The following is a 17,599-nucleotide window of genomic DNA, read 5'->3' on the forward strand; positions in this document are numbered from 1 at the left end:
GTTCAACGGAGAAACCCTTGCTCAGTTTTACTTCGAGCATTCAGGATTGTGCAGAGGATGGCATCAAACGAAGATTTTGCATTTATGGTTTTACATGTTGGCTGCAGTCATTTCATGAACATAATTCATAGGCGTTTGAAATCAATTATGCGTATCAAAGTCAGTACGACAAACGAGGTGTGGTATCGCTTTAACATGTATTGTGTGTCGCTGTTGGTAAACTCTAGAACCCAAGAAGAATTTGATCATATTCTTCTACCTGTTGCAATTTGCCTGCTTCATAAGACTCAAAATGATGAAGTCCAAAACGCGTTCAGCACCTTATGGAAATTGATCCATGCAATGGAGGAACGAGAACAAATCCTTGAACATGTTGAAGTGCATGGAGTCTTTTCAAATGCAGGCGATGATGATGCCGATCTTACTGAAACAGACAGAAATACAAGTCAAAATCCATTCAAAAATCATTACGATAGCTTGCTACGAAATGTCAAAGAAAGAGCGATGGAAGATGCAAAACATAGCAAGGCAAATAATAGATGCTACGCACCAGAATTTTTTGCATTCATAGAATCTTATCTTTGTGAGATGCCTTTGTGGTCTGGTGTACTTTTAGGTTCATTAGACCGATACATAGAGGAGAACGATCCAGTTTACGAAACATTACACGACTATCCGTACCTTTCATTTAAATCAGAAAACTCAAAAACAGAGGGCTATGTGGAAGGTGTCATGCGAAACTTAAAACAAGAAGATTTTCCAAACAAAGAAGACTGCGTCCTGATGCATTTGTTTTGGAAAATTATGACAGAATTAGGCGACGAATGACAGATTTCTCGGATAGACTAACTGCTAATAAACCTACCAGAAAACAAAGACGTCCAATAAATTCTTCGAAAAATTTTCAGACGCAAACATCGGACAAAACATCTGCACAAGAAATCGATATAAAAGAAAATACAAAAGAAGCGAAAGCAATACTATCGTAAGTTCAGATGACACTTCAGATGATGAAGTTGATGATTATTCACAAGTCAGTGAAACATGGGGGAAAAAGACTCCATCGACACCAAAAACTAATGCTAAAGTTGGACAATTCCAGCAGTCACCGGCAATTCCGTTAAGCGAAACTCCAGAAATCAATAAATGTACACAGAGTAGACGTCCACCGTCATCATTCTTAAATTTTTTCATAAAGGTAGTAAGAAAGAGAGCTTCTAAAAATCGCCCTAACGTTTTTAACGAAAGAGGCAGCTAAATTATGGCTAGATATGTCGGCAGAGGACAAGTTCCGCTTCAAGGATACAAGTATGTTGACGAAAACAAACAAAGTAAAGACAGCGAGCGTACGAAATCCAGCAAATCCATTGGTGCGTCGCACAAGATGCACGTGTCTTTGCTAAGAAAAGAATTAACAAGAGGTTTAATCAATAAGGGTAACGATTGCTGGTTGAACAGTCTTCTGCAATGTTTGCATGCATTAAAAGTTGAATACCCCGAAACAACGACAAAATGTAATCCAACTGTAGTGAAAGTACTGAATAAAACCTTGCGAATATTAAAAAAACACGAATGACAAACCTTTGTATCCACAACAGCTGCACGACATTTTTAATAAGTATTTTGGTTATGCGAGTGGCCAACAACATGATATTCACGAGAGTTTTATAGTTTTGCATGAACATTGTGACGCAGGCTCCTTTAGAGGAACGTACAAATATAGAAAAATTTGTGATGTATGTGGAAAAACTCGGTTGCATGATGAGGAAACCTTCATGACGCTTTTTTGCTTCCGTTGACAATGGCAACAAAACCTTAACAGAAAAAATCGAAGAGAGTTTAATCGATTCTGTATTTACACACTGTAGCACATGCAGTGTGAGGACGAATCACGTTCGCATAGGTGAACTCAAAACACTGCCTAAAATTTTATGCCTTGGTTTCAAAAGATTTGTTTCAAATGGATCAGGAGTTACGAAGAGTTGTCAGAGAGTTCCACTGCCATTAAAATTAACATTGCAGAATGATGGTGCATCGGCCACTTATCAATTATCCTCATGTGCATTGCATTACGGCTCAGGTATTGATGTTGGCCATTACACAGCTGTAATATTCAAAGATGGAAGAGTTTATGAGGTCGACGATACATTCGTCTCTGATATATCACAAAAGTGGAAGCAAAGGTGTCAACTTATGCGTACATAGCCTTTTACTCCGCTGAAAATTTTAGTGACAAAGGTTATGGAGACGAACGACAGTCGTCAACCCAACTCAGCGATGATAGTGACAATGAGGACATACCCCGAAGTACAAGCTCACCAAATTTTGTGGGCTCTGTTCATAGCACAAGTGCGCCAACCGCACAAACGAATAGTAGAGATGTCCAATCAAAGGTCGATAGTTTGCCTCCGTCAATTGCACAAAAATATAAGAAAATGTGCAAGGTATTTCACTCACTTTGTGATCTCAATGTAAGAAATGAACGTGTTGCTTCATTTAAAACACACGGATACAATCTTCTGGGAAAAGATATCAAAACTCTTGAACCTTTGGAAAAGGGTTTTTCAAACGATACATATGTTCTTTCCAACCCTGGATGGCTCAATGATGAGGTTATAAATTGTTACCTTCTATTGCTAACAAAAAATACGGAAAAGTTTGGATTGCGTAGTTTTGCATTCACGACACAATTCATGACAAAACTTCGATCCGTACGCCAGCCGAACAATAAAGAGCGCTTTCATGAAATGTTAAGGAGGCACTACCGAGGTGTTTTGTTTCATCTTTACGACGTGATTGCAATTCCTATAAATGTTGGACAAGGTAGTCACTGGTGTATGGCAATAATCAACACTGTTGAATGTTGCATTTATTTGTACGACCCAATGGCAAGAGGCAGTCAATATCTAACATTGGTAGATAATATAAAATTTTACTTCAAAGAACTTTACCGAATGAGAGGTCAATGTATCGAAATAGCAAACAAAAATTTCGTGTCGGAATTCTCGGCGCATTGGGAAGACAAATTTCCAGCGCAGAATGATGCCATTAGCTGTGGTGTTTTGTCCTGGCTTATGCTCGTTATAGAATGGGCTTATATGATCATAGTCCAAATATTTTTTTGATAAACGCATTGCGACCAATAATTGCTAATGAGCTGTACATTAATGAACTCGTTTTCATTTCAAAAACAATATTTCCTCGTGACGTTAGATGTTGTCAAATACCAACGTCTTACAAGCAAAATGTCGGTCGTCTCGTAACTCTTAAATGTTTTGTAATGGGGAAATACCTAGACAGTTCCAATGGAAACACAATGATAACATTGTTTCATTAAATCAAACTTATAGCTTTACATTGGAATATCATAATTGTGGTGAGTACGTTTGTTATGTTCTTTTCAACGACGAGCAAACACATCTCACAAACACATGTATTGTTACCGCTTTATGAAAAATCAATTAATGAAGAAACTAACTGTATGTCTTGCATATACCGATAAATTCATTGTTGATGCACAACTGGCTGCTCTAATGCGCCGTTGCTGCAGAAATGTCAGACAACGCAACTGGCTGCTCTAATGCGCCGTTGCTGCAGAAATGTCAGACAACGCAACTGGCTGCTCTAATGCGCCGTTGCTGCAGAAATGTCAGACAACGCAACTGGCTGCTCTAATGCGCCGTTGCTGCAGAAATGTCAGACAACGCAACTGGCTGCTCTAATGCGCCGTTGCTGCAGAAATGTCAGACAACGCAACTGGCTGCTCTAATGCGCCGTTGCTGCAGAAATGTCAGACAACGCAACTGGCTGCTCTAATGCGCCGTTGCTGCAGAAATGTCAGACAACGCAACTGGCTGCTCTAATGCGCTGAGAGACGTCTCGTATTATATCACGAGAAAATGCGGCTGTCCATGTCGGAATTGCACCACCCTATCGCGGTGTGGTTCCTAGGCATGCTGATGAGCCCTGATATTGGGCGAAACAGTCACATTCTTTAAAGAATAGAAAAAAATGAAATAGATTAGATTCAAAGTCGAAGCATCGTATAGTTACGCTATTTTGTATTAGTACTTCACTATGATGAGTCATTTCTACGATAGGAGTGAGGTCAGCTACTTTTAAAAGCAAATTAGAGCTCTGTCTCTTTCTGTCTATGTCTAATAAAGCTATCTTTCTGGTAAGATAGCTTTATTAACTTGTGTTAAAAGGCGTTGAAGGGCAACAAAAGTCAGAAAGTAAGGACATCCTAGAATATATTAGTACCAGTTGCGAAATTGTATGTTGTATGTACGAGATCAAAATGGACACTTGCACGCTTCATTTGTACGATTTTATTGTGCGCTCGTTCGCTACGCTCACTCGTTTGTTTTCAATCCCTCTTCTACTCGTGCATAAAAATCGTACGCACTCACCAACCATGAAGGAATATATTAAAATCACGTGTTAACCCTGACCATTTTACAATAAAGATGTCATTCTGATGTCGAAACATGTTTGTCATCGAAAGATGTCGTTCTGATGTCGAAACATGTTTGCGCTTAAAAATCGTCGTGTTTCTCAAATTGTAATGTTTTATTGACAAATAACTTTAAAACACCAACACTATTCTGGAGTTTTGATTTTTCGTGCTATTATTATATTCTCCTACATTATTTAAATTTCGAACCTATGAATATGTTTATTTTTTTGCAACATATTATTTTTTTAGTGATTTACAATGTCTTCAAACTTGACAGCTGACATTGTCTTTTGTTTCATAGCTAGTTTGTCGATGAATGACGATGACGCATGCAAATGCGTGCACCAAGGGTTAATCGTTCTTCGACACAAACAATAGAAATAAAATCAGTTTATCGTGTTTTGTTTCTTCAATCACTGCAAAAACAATATTAAAATTTTTTTGATTTGAAATCTGCCAAACCGACATTCTGTGCGTCATCGTTGAATAACAAAATACGTCACAAAGCTGTTGCATTTTCCAGTCGATGTCAAGTATGCTGACTTTGGAAATTACTTTTTATCAGCAAAAAAAAATAAAACATGCTACCTTTTGTTAGTTTTTTCTACAAAAATATCAGCAACAGCCTACTCGGATCGGTTCAGAGATCATTTTAATGTTTTTGTAGAAGACGAAACTCTTACCAAAAATTCTGTAACTTCCCTACCAAACAACACAACTGAAATTTTCTCCGGCAGTTGGAAATCTTCAAAGGAGTGGCCTTTGCTTTGCCGCCTTTTCTCTTTAGTTCACTAATTAGGAATGCGATTGGTCCATCATAAAGAAGTAGTAATGCGATTGGTCCATCAAAAGAGATACAAATGAAGAAGCCAGTGTTAATATCACGCGTCATAATTCTCATTCACTTTTGTTGAGTGTGCCGTGGTAATAACAGATTAGAAGTGTGTACGGAAAATGTAAGTGAACAATCCTTTATAGCAACTAGATTGTTTCAATAATTTTACCCAAAGTAAAATAAGTATATATATTTAGACACAACCATATGCATATTTTGATTGTTTTTATGCTTGGGATTGCCTTATTCTCTACCAAAAGTTTTATACATTAATACGCTGCATCACATGGTACTAAAGCATAAATATTTAAGCTTTCTCCGGAGGCGAAACTATAATGATATTTTTTATTGTATTTATGATTCCATTTTTATGTAATGTGTCACTGCTTGAACGTTCGTTTACTCGTATAAACGCATGAGCATCGCCGCGTTTACACATGTCGGTGCCCAAGGCATTTTCTTATTGCGGTACCCCATGACGCATTGTTATATCCTTTTAGCATGGATCGCGGGGCACATGGCATATTTGCCACTGTGCGATATCGGCAATGGGCATAAGACGATAAGTTTGTTCACGCTGTACAACTAATGATAAACATTATTTTCTATTTAGAAATGGCCGAAAAAGTAGCACAAAATGGTAAAACGATAAGTAACATTTTTTGCAAAGTTTCTTAGTTTTCTGCATTAAGTGAAAAGAAATATTTCAACTTGTCTTTATGGCAAAGTGTACAATGTTCAACAATAGTTGATTCAATTCTATTACATCACCATCAACCTTACTTAAACGTGCTTATGCTAAAGAATAGTCGCAAAAGAATTGTGTTTATTAACATGCATGTTATTCAATCAGTTTAATGTGTGTTCTTTGTTCCAGATACTCAAAACAAACGAGAGGGGGTAAAGGTGAGCCAGTTCTTCGGAATAGATATAAAATTTCAAAATGTTAATAGCTAAATACATTTGCATAAAGATGACTCAAACCTACAAAAATATCTCTTTTTTTATGAATCGTCTTAATCAGAAGAAGAAAATCGAAAGAAGCGAAAAGGTTTGTTGCATAATTTGTACAATATATCGACTAAGAGTGTTTTTTGTACTTGTGCTTAACATAGTACTTATACATGTATGATAATTGAATATCTTTATGATCGTTTTTCATGTTAAGCGAACGCCAATGAATATAGTATAAAAAGCTGTTCCGCAACACTGTAAAATTCACTATCGCTTTTTATAACAACCATCTAAATGCATGGTTGAGAACAGGTTTCCAATTCTAATACATGTTTTTTTGTATTTTGTTGGGCATGGAAAATCTCTAACGTCTTTATCGTTCGCAACTTTTTAGCAGACGTCGAAAACAAGCAAGAAGAAATAAGTGAGTTTAAACTAATGACACACTTGTTCGCACAAATTATATGTTGATTTTATTACTTTATTATTTCAGAATGTAACACATGCAATGACGTGGGGCACGCCCCCGAAGATTGCCCAACCAAACCGCGTCGAGGGAGGCGGGGTGCCAGGAGAGGCCGCGGCGGACGGCGTGGTCGTCCCCAATGGCGAGGTCGCGGAATTTGGCGTGGAAGGGGGCGTGGCCAAGGGCGTGGAAGCGGGCGTGGCCAAGGGCGTGGAAGCGGGCGTGGCCAAGTTGTTATCAATATATTTACAAGGTAGAACGATTTTCATTAAACATATATCAAACAAAAAAGATTAAAAATTTACTTCATCAATTAAGTAGTGAAGCTTTTTAAACTATATTCGCACAGAATAAAAAGAAAACATTCTGATTCGGACTCTATTCGATCAATCAAAAACAAAACTTATTTCAAAACAATGCAAAAAATAAATATGATTTTCTTTTGTTATCTCACATTGTTCTTACCATCTTTTGCAGGGACTAAGGAGGTTAGAAAGTCTTAACGAAAGAGGAAAAAAAAAGTTTAAAAAAATCGCCAAAAAAAATAAAAATTTTTGAAAACGTATCTTTCCTGTGTCCAATCATTATTACAAACAGCTATTCATTATCAATCAATTAAATTCGCCCGGATGGAGGGCAAATTCAGGTCCCCGTTGTATTGCGACCTTGTTTCGTGAAGCACTAAAAAAGTATACACGAAGAAGCCCAAACCATTGTGCCATCTGACATCCAGCTTTTGTTTGGCTCGTTCTTTAATAAACTGCATGTAAGTTTTTAAGTTCTTAAGGAAATTTATTAACTAAAACGTTAAAAAATGTTTTTTACGAGCTGTTATTGTAATTACATGTTGTTTATAAGCTATATGATATGTCCATTCAAAGAAACAACAAACAAAACATTTTTCTTCCTAATTGTAATCCTCAGAACAAGTTCTTTAAGACGATACTAAACACAAGTAAATTGTAGCGTGTTAACTTCATCAAAATTAGATATATATAAACATGTCAGTTAAGTACCGCGAATATTAATTAACGCAAAAATGCTCTACCTTTCCAAAGCTGTAGATTCGCTCCTGGAATTTCGGCCACAATAATAAAGACATATTTGTAATCCTCAGAACAAGATCTTTCAGACGATACTAAACACAAGTAAATTGTAGCGTGTTAACTTCATCAAAATTAGATATATATAAACATGTCAGTTAAGTACCGCGAATATTAATTAACGCAAAATGCTCTACCTTTCCAAAGCTGTAGATTCGCTCCTGGAATTTCGGCCACAATAATAAAGACATATTTGTAATCCTCAGAACAAGATCTTTAAGACGATACTAAACACAAGTAAATTGTAGCGTGTTAACGTCATCAAAATTAGATATATATAAACATGTCAGTTAAGTACCGCGAATATTAATTAACGCAAAAATGCTCGACCTTTCCAAAGCTGTAGATTCGCTCCTGGATTTTCGGCCACAAAAATAAAGACATATTTGTAATCCTCAGAACAAGATCTTTAAGACGATACTAAACACAAGTAAATTGTAGCGTGTTAACTTCATCAAAATTAGATATATATAAACATGTCAGTTAAGTACCGCGAATATTAATTAACGCAAAAAGTCTCCACATTTCTCAAGCTGTAGATTCACTCCTGGAATTTCGGCCACAATAATAAAGATATATTTGTAATCCTCATAGCAAGATCTTTAATCTGATACCAAATACGAGTATATTGCAGCGTGTTAACTATTTCAAAACCCGGCATATTTAGACGTTAGTGAAATAATGCAACATGACAACTTGCCTATTAATTAACGCAAAAATGCTCTACCTTTCCAAAGCTGTAGATTCGCTCCTGGAAATTCGGCCACAATAATAAAGACATATTTGTAATCCTCAGAACAAGATCTTTCAGACAATACTAAACACAAGTAAATTGTAGCGTGTTAACTTCATCAAAATTAGATATATATAAACATGTCAGTTAAGTACCGCGAATATTAACTAACGCAAAAATGCTCGACCTTTCCAAAGCTGTAGATTCGCTCCTGGAATTTCGGCCACAATAATAAAGACATATTTGTAATCCTCAGAACAAGATCTTTAAGACGATACTAAACACAAGTAAATTGCAGCGTGTTAACGTCATCAAAATTAGATATATATAAACATGTCAGTTAAGTACCGCGAATATTAATTAACGCAAAAATGCTCGACCTTTCCAAAGCTGTAGATTCGCTCCTGGAATTTCGGCCACAATAATAAAGACATATTTGTAATCCTCAGAACAAGATCTTTCAGACGATACTAAACACAAGTAAATTGTAGCGTGTTAACGTCATCAAAATTAGATATATATAAACATGTCAGTTAAGTACCGCGAATATTAACTAACGCAAAAATGCTCGACCTTTCCAAAGCTGTAGATTCGCTCCTGGAATTTCGGCCACAATAATAAAGACATATTTGTAATCCTCAGAACAAGATCTTTCAGACGATACTAAACACAAGTAAATTGTAGCGTGTTAACTTCATCAAAATTAGATATATATAAACATGTCAGTTAAGTACCGCGAATATTAATTAACGCAAAAAGTCTCCACATTTCTCAAGCTGTAGATTCACTCCTGGAATTTCGGCCACAATAATAAAGATATATTTGTAATCCTCATAGCAAGATCTTTAATCTGATACCAAATACGAGTATATTGCAGCGTGTTAACTATTTCAAAACCCGGCATATTTAGACGTTAGTGAAATAATGCAACATGACAACTTGCCTATTAATTAACGCAAAAAGTCTCCACATTTCTCAAGCTGTAGATTCGCTCCTGGATTTTCGGCCACAAAAATAAAGACATATTTGTAATCCTCAGAACAAGATCTTTAAGACGATACTAAACACAAGTAAATTGTAGCGTGTTAACTTCATCAAAATTAGATATATATAAACATGTCAGTTAAGTACCGCGAATATTAATTAACGCAAAAAGTCTCCACATTTCTCAAGCTGTAGATTCACTCCTGGAATTTCGGCCACAATAATAAAGATATATTTGTAATCCTCATAGCAAGATCTTTAATCTGATACCAAATACGAGTATATTGCAGCGTGTTAACTATTTCAAAACCCGGCATATTTAGACGTTAGTGAAATAATGCAACATGACAACTTGCCTATTAATTAACGCAAAAATGCTCTACCTTTCCAAAGCTGTAGATTCGCTCCTGGAATTTCGGCCACAATAATAAAGACATATTTGTAATCCTCATAGCAAGATCTTTAATCTGATACCAAATACGAGTATATTGCAGCGTGTTTACCGTATAAAAACCGTACTATCTTGAATCCTGTGGTACCTTCACAGTCCACTTTGCATGGCTGTAGATTCGCTCCACGAATTTGAGCCACAAAAGTAAAGATATATTTGAAATCCTCAGAAAACGTACTTTCGGATGTTACCAAACACAAGTATTTTCCAGCGTGTTTATTTCTTGAAAATTAGGCCTTTTTAGATGTCAACATTTATGCATTGTAAACATCGCGCAATTATTTAACGTAAAGAGACAAAAGCGGAAGTAGTCTTTAAAGGCTGTAGATTTGCTCCAAGACTTTCGACCAAAATAAAAATAGTATAATCCTTGTCTAAATAACTTGGTCTTTACAACGGCACCAAACACGTGTGCATCTTTTGCTTTTTTGTAGCAAAAAATACGGTTTTTTTCTATTTTGTTTCTGAAACTGATGTTATTTAATAATATTAAAATGAATGTGGTGTCAACTTCACACTTTATGCTAATTTTGAATGTTGTGGTGAATCCTGTGGTGAATGTGAGGATGAATGTGAGGATGAATGTGAGGATGAATGTCAGGATGAATCCTGTGGTACCTTCACAGTAGTCTGTACGATACTGCTCGAAAGAACCTATAAATTTCAAAAAGTAAACATAGACGCAGGCGCACAAAATAATATTTTTAGAATTTTCACAAAGAAAAAGGCTTACTCCTCTCTGGTCTTTTGACCATCTCGAAAAACGGTCGCATAACTGCGATGACCTTTGGTCTTTAAACCTAACGAAGCTGCTTGAAGAACAAATTCGTTCAGGCAAACTTCGTTAAAGCCAGGGTGATCCAAAATGCATTTTCTTTCATCGACTTCGAACTGATTCATTTTGCCACGGCATTGCTCTAATTCCATGCAGCATCGGCACTCTTGAGGGTTGACAACAAGATCCAACGAACAATGGCCACATTCACACCTTTAATATTGGCCAAATTGTATGTTTCCATAAAGTTATCATAGCTAACGGCAGACGATTCAGATCAAAGTAACACACTAAGAATGACATCTTACCATGAAGTAACATCAACACGGGCATCAAAACGATCTTGCAGCATGTCCTCAACCTGCCGTTCTTCTGCGACTGCAGCTTCGTACTCAGCAATTTCATCGGGCGAAGCAAGCGGTTCAATATTATCGGCAAATGGCAAAATTTCCGAATTAGATTCGTCCGAATTTGCCGTCATGAATTCCGATGAAGAAATTGATGCGTTTGTCTCGATCAAAGACTCAGAAAGCGAGCTAGATCTCGATGAATTTGACATTTTTTTGCTCTGTTTATATATTACTTTGTATACTTTCCAATGTGCGCTTCTTGCCGTGTTAAGACTATGACGTCACAGACCTTTGCTGATTGCAAATATTCAAAATGGCCGATTTTTATGGCGGACATGAAAATTAGACATTTCAAATGTTCATAACTCCCTCGTTATACTATTATATTTGCTTAAATTTTACTAAAGCAATAATTGATATGTGTTTAAACTATTGAATGCTAAAATCGATGATTTTTTAACGTTCAGTTTTCGTTTTAGTACCACTTTAAAGTTTTGATCGATTAAGAATTTTTGTCCCCATTTACCTCATTTTGGCTAAAACTTTTATTTTACATGACGTGCAAAAATCGACATAAAAGATCAGCTTTTGACATCAAAAGTAAATTCGAAATGAACTTATTGTTGACGGGATGTTTCAGGACACGATGGAGGATAAATAAGTGGGCTCAATTTAGCATCTTACGTTTTAATACAGGCCATTTTATACACAAGTGTAAGAGAATCACATGGAATGATTAATTAGTAGTTATATAGTAATACAGAAAGTTATAGATCATACTTCAACTTTTGTATAATGTCAAGAAAATTGATATTGTAAAATTTCGGGATTTCACCTTGTACATGCACATCGCCATAATGACCTTATATTTTTAACTCACGGATACTCCGTACGAGGATCTGGAGTTCTTTGCCAACAGTCTAGAACTAGCAGCTTTCTTTGCGCGCTCCGTAAATGGAGTCCCGGTTTTTTAATGAGAATTGAAAAAAAAAAAAATTTTCGTGTAGTGAATCTGGTTTCTGAGTAGTTCTGTTTCGTTATTTTTCACATGAGAAACTATAATTTTTAACGTACGTGGTATTTGATTTGCCCGAATTTACCCAAATTAAAGTAAGCACATGCCATCTCACATGTCAAATGTCAACATAGTTGGTTATATACTGCTATTATTATTATTCAAAGTTTATGTTGTTCCCCCCGTAATCAAGAAGAATGGAAACAATAAGTAACAGCAATAACACCTTCTTGCTTTACATCTAAAATAATATTAATTCTTTGTGTATCCGTGCTTTGTCTCATTGAGACATTAAAGTGGCTTTTCTAGTGGCGGATATAAACCAAAGTTAAGAAGTCCTTATGGCAAAAAGAGTACTTGACTAGAGAAAAGTCTTTGTTGAGTCTTTGCTCACAAAGAAAACTTATTTATCATAAGTAATACATAATTTAGAATATTCAGTTGCCAGTCTACAAATAACAGCATCTGCAAAGAAATTTCAGTCGAAGCGGGATAAGGCAAGAAGAAGTATCTACGAAAGGGTTTCCATGATAGCATTCACAAAGTCGTCCTTATAAGGTAAACTTGTGTCATTCTTTGGTCTACAGTGGAAAATTGTGGTCTTTACTCCTGAATGAGTTATGGTTGGTCATGTTTTTACCTAGAAAACGTGAAAGAATATAGAGCATCTCTCAATTAATTTTAAAGATTCCACATTTGTTTAGTCGATTTCCTTTAGAATTATCTAGCTACTCATTTTATACGACTTCAATTTTAATATAAATTCAAACTTCTTATTTTAACAGCGTAAACATGCACTTCAAAAGCTTGATCATCTTTTTGGCATTCTCCATAACCTTGGCATTTGCAGGTACGTTGCTAAAAATAAAAAGACTATTCTTTTATGTCCCGCTTTACAGAATCGATCTTGAAGAAAAGTCATATGGTTATACGGTCGTGCAAATCTACTGCATTTCTTAACGAATAGCTTCAGATTAAAGTACTTAAAAAAATTAAAGTGCAAGAATTTTTTCTTTATTTCTTAAATGTTGATGATAGACATTGGCTTTATATATATGATAGTTTTTGCCATACAACACAAATTTCCATTTGAGATTTTAATGAAACCAAACCTGAATTTGATATAAGTCGTTGACGCGATTGAATTCGACTGCATAAAGGAAAGTTATTGGTGGGCATTTATAGAAAATTATCTTATTAGTATAAAACACTCGTTTAATAGGATGGAAACAAGTTACTCCAAGAATTTGCGTTGGTGCCAGGAACAATAATTTTCGGTCTATTACATTCAGGGGACGTTCATTCATCATTGCAATGAAATTGACACATCTTAGTGGTAGAATTGGATGTCGTTCGAATTCCGGAACGAACTGGGGTTGTAGATATGGTGATAACAGAAGAACACTCAACATGATTGTCACAGGTGGAAAAAATATTAAAATTCTTTAGCAATCAGCGCATTAAGTCAACTATAGACATGCAAATTTTTACTGCAATAAGTAGTTACACTATTTATTGTTACGTATTGTATAAGTAGTTACGTACCGTAAGGTACGCTTGCAAAATATGCATAATATACCAGAAAAGCGACAGCTGATACTCCCTATAAGAATTCGCCCTTACCAAGATGTATGTTTCATGATATATTGGAGGGGTCACCAACGGTGATACGAAGAAAAGTTGGCTGATATAATAACTTGATAAGGTTTTACTGTATGTCTAGAGTAAAAAGTTCATCTACAGAAAGCTTTACATGGTAGTTTTACTTGGTTGCAAAAAAACAAAATGTCTCGCCATAATCAATCAATCAACGCATTTAACGTGTTTAAATTTGATTATCTTCAGACAATAGGAATAAACGCATTTTCCCATCACCTCTTTTGGTTCAAACTGTCAGAGGTAACTGGTACGAAATGCCTGGATACAACGAGAATTCCCGTTTACTCGTCTTCGCTCTTCCTGGTTATCAATATATGTATTATGGTCAGGTATTTAGGTTCTGGTACGGAGAAGATCTTTCAGGTCATACCGAAGGCGACAATCATGGACACACTTGTATGAAAGTGGAAGTTTTTACTAAATAGGGCTTTGGATTTTTTTTCTTCTGAATTTTTCATTTTCTAGTGATGACTTTGTAATAAATTCATTAGCATTTAAAAAGACGAAAATAAATTTCTTTTATTTTTTCTGATTTTGGTCGACGGCTGTAGTTGACGCAGTTATTCGGGATACCGAAAGTCACGGCATGTTACACAGAGCTAGAGTAATCCCAGCAGTCTACCGAGCAGGTGATCCTTAATTACCCTAGTCATGTTGTGAGATTACACAGGTGACCCGTGATTATGAGAAAATCCTTGAACCAATCAATGTCGATATATCGATTAACGCATTTAGTAATAGAACATTATAGTCAACTTGCTACTATTTGCTGGTTGCCATTAATTTGGCCGCGCAACTAAGACTGGTACCGATTTTACAGTGGGACCTTAAGCTCTATAATACACCGGAAGGGCTATATAAACTGGGGCGATGTTGTCAAAAACATTGATGTCAATTGGCCTATTTCCCCTAAAATGTTCGCTTTGCAGAACAAAATTACTCTCGTCCTCCCCCTTATGTCTATAGTAAATTATATATGATTTTTTAAAAACAAACGCGATATATTTTTGGCATTTCTTTTATGGATGTCGCGATGTGCACAAAATGAAACATCTCGCTTTCGCAGGTGAGAAAAAAAGTCTCCCGCTTAGTGGATATATAACATGAAGAAATGCCCCATACAGTAATCATAAAATGGAGAAGAAGTTGTTCTGATTTACTTACAGACAACATGAAGGAATGATCAGGTAGCAAAGTGTTTCTGGAATATGATGCAGTATCAACACTATTTCAAGAGTTGTTTGATAATGTCTAATTTTATGGACACAATTGATTTACTAAGGAATCCTTGAATGATTTGAAAGTTAAGTAAAGGTGCAAAAGAAAGATGGCAAGGCAAGTTAGTTGTGTCTGCTGGGATGCTTAATGCAATGTCACTTAACAAAACTGTAAAATGGTCATTAAGTTTGTGTTTATGTAGATATTAATACTGAGACTGATTATTGATGACGCACTTTCTTATAACTAAATGGTAAAATCATGTCATATATTTCTGTAGAGTGTTGTTTCAATGTTAATAATATCCAGGGCATGCTATATTGAAGTATTTAAGATTCAGTGGTGAAAACGTAAAAGTTGTAGTACTATATAGTTCTTCTTAATTTCAGTTATTTCCCTCAAAAAAACATTTTCACCTTTTTGCTTATTAGAATGGACATGTGCCATTTGCTTCATTTCCTGCTTTTTTAAAAACTGGAAAATTTTTTGACTTTTCCAAGTGTTTCTTCAATTTTTTGATCAAGTCTGTTCATGATATGGATGAGATACAGGTAGTACAATTTATTAACTTCTGAAAAGCATTTAAGCCTCTAGCATAAATGTATAAAAACTCTTTTGTTTCTTTTTGCCAAACTTTCATATGTCTGTCTAGTCTACATGTACTACATCATTTTTGTATGAACAACTCCGTATGTTGAATACAAAAAGGGAAAAAATCGAAAAGCAAATGGGTCTTATAAAAGGTTAATATTGGTATATGAGATTTATTATTGAAGTGAAAACTGTATTAATGATTCAAATTGTGCACTTCGTCATTAGAAAAACCATAAATAGAGAAAAAGGAGAGTAGAAATATTAAAAACACAATTTTGTATTAGTAGTAGAGAGACTACCGGTTCTTGCGCAACCCCGGTCTTGGAGGCTGCGTACTTAAATCTGAGCGCGCCCGCCCTAGTTCTTCACAGTACTTCCTACTGTGAATACATGGGTCCCGAAAAAAAAAATCGCACCGGCTCAGGCACACTTCACTGTTTGAGAAGGAGTACACACCAATCTAAGCGCCCCAGCCCTAGTTCGCGTACGAGGTTCACATAAGTAAGCACATAGTAAGCACAAAAATCACAAGACAGCGAAGACCAATCCCCAGACAACAAAAATGAAAATTCACTGGCAAGCTTTGCATTTGACTACGCAAAGGACATGGTTACATTGGTCAAAACAGAAAGCAATAATAAAAGTATCAGTCCTCAGTGGCGGATCCAGATTACGTCAAAATAAATTACTACAGCACATTTTGGCGTATATTTACGTTTCGAAACACCTATAGACTAATCCATTGGTGAAAATATATATTCTTTAGAATTTAAAAACCCAAAGTGTTTTTCTGAATGTAATTTGAGTTTAAAATTGAGGAGCTATAATTAGAAAATTGAATGTGACTTATCTGAAGTCAAAGTTTGAAATTCTATGAGTTACTGTTCAGGAACTAGGAAGTCATTGGAGATACAGCGCGTGATATCAAGATTAGTTTTTAAAAAATTTGCATGCGCAAAGAAGAATACTTTTGAAGAACACGGTACTTACAAAATAAAGAGCAAACACAACATACTCTATACGCTATTTGTTGGCATGCAATGTTTCGTTGTTCAAACAAAATCTTTTTATCAGCCATATTGACAAGGGCGTATAATAATCATGCACATACAAGAACCATTTAAAAAACGAAGAAACTTATCACATCCGTGTAGCAATATTTCAATCCTTAAATTTATTTCAAGTTCTTAGAAATCTGCGATAAAGTTTATTTTAAGGCAGAATTATTTCTGCATACACCTAAAACGATTTTAGCTCGCCATTTTTTCATTGGGAAATCAACAATACACTTATAAATGCTTTATCCACTTGCTAAACAAACCTAAAAATTGCATTTCATGAACAAAATAAGGCTATGCTCTATTTCTTTGCATCATTTATGGCTGTTTCAAACTTTAAAAGACTGTGTTATTACTGAGCATATTTTGCGATACTTCCTGCCTTATGTATATAGTTCAACTTGTATCCCATTCGGCGATGCGCAACGATGGCTAAGAATGCTAACACGAAGGTTTGATATAACTGCTCTATTTATAACACTAACCACCTTAATTGAAGTTTGTTGGTTTACCAAATTTTAGCAAATATTATTAAAAAAGTACGTTTTTCCTTAGATATGAATTGTAAAACGGACGAGGATTGCTTTAACAATGGACATTGTGTTCGTGGAACGGGCACCTGCAGTTCAGATTACACTGGAGTCTTTTGTGAAGGTAAATTGATGTAAATATCATCTGAAGTAATGAATTAAAAAGTGCTGAAGGTCGGTTCACTTTATAAAAATGAGGCTTCCTCGCAGAATGGAAAATAATCAGACAGACACCACTTTCAATTGTAGTCGCACAGAAAAATGCTGGAGACGGGCAGTGTTTTGCAATGTTATTTTAAAGTTTTCGCTATGTTTTCGAGCTGTATGAAGAGAAAATTTTAGCCCGTACACTAAAAGCTCACTCACACTCATTGAATGCGACATACAATTCACATAATCATTGACAAAGTCATTT

At 35.6% G+C, this 17,599-nt stretch overlaps 2 protein-coding genes across 2 annotated transcripts; one reads left to right on the forward strand and one right to left on the reverse strand.

Annotated features, from left to right (window-relative positions):
- Positions 1-10,441: 10,441 nt before the first annotated feature.
- LOC124448297 lies at positions 10,442-11,351 on the reverse strand. Its single transcript, XM_046999313.1, has 3 exons — positions 11,069-11,351; positions 10,719-10,973; positions 10,442-10,639 (listed from the first exon to the last, which is right to left on the reverse strand). Exons 1-3 carry the CDS (start codon positions 11,317-11,319, stop codon positions 10,606-10,608), a joined length of 540 nt encoding a protein of 179 aa, XP_046855269.1. The 5' UTR covers positions 11,320-11,351; the 3' UTR covers positions 10,442-10,605.
- A 1,271-nt stretch (positions 11,352-12,622) lies between these two features.
- On the forward strand, positions 12,623-14,316 carry LOC124449572. Its single transcript, XM_047000509.1, has 4 exons — positions 12,623-12,683; positions 12,911-12,975; positions 13,348-13,548; positions 13,971-14,316. The coding sequence occupies exons 2-4, from the start codon at positions 12,918-12,920 to the stop codon at positions 14,207-14,209; spliced, it is 498 nt and encodes a 165-aa protein (XP_046856465.1). The 5' UTR covers positions 12,623-12,683; positions 12,911-12,917; the 3' UTR covers positions 14,210-14,316.
- The last annotated feature ends 3,283 nt before the right edge of the window (positions 14,317-17,599 follow it).

This window comes from Xenia sp. Carnegie-2017, unplaced genomic scaffold (assembly GCF_021976095.1).
Source record: "Xenia sp. Carnegie-2017 unplaced genomic scaffold, XeniaSp_v1 HiC_scaffold_23, whole genome shotgun sequence".
Lineage (NCBI taxonomy): Eukaryota > Metazoa > Cnidaria > Anthozoa > Malacalcyonacea > Xeniidae > Xenia > Xenia sp. Carnegie-2017.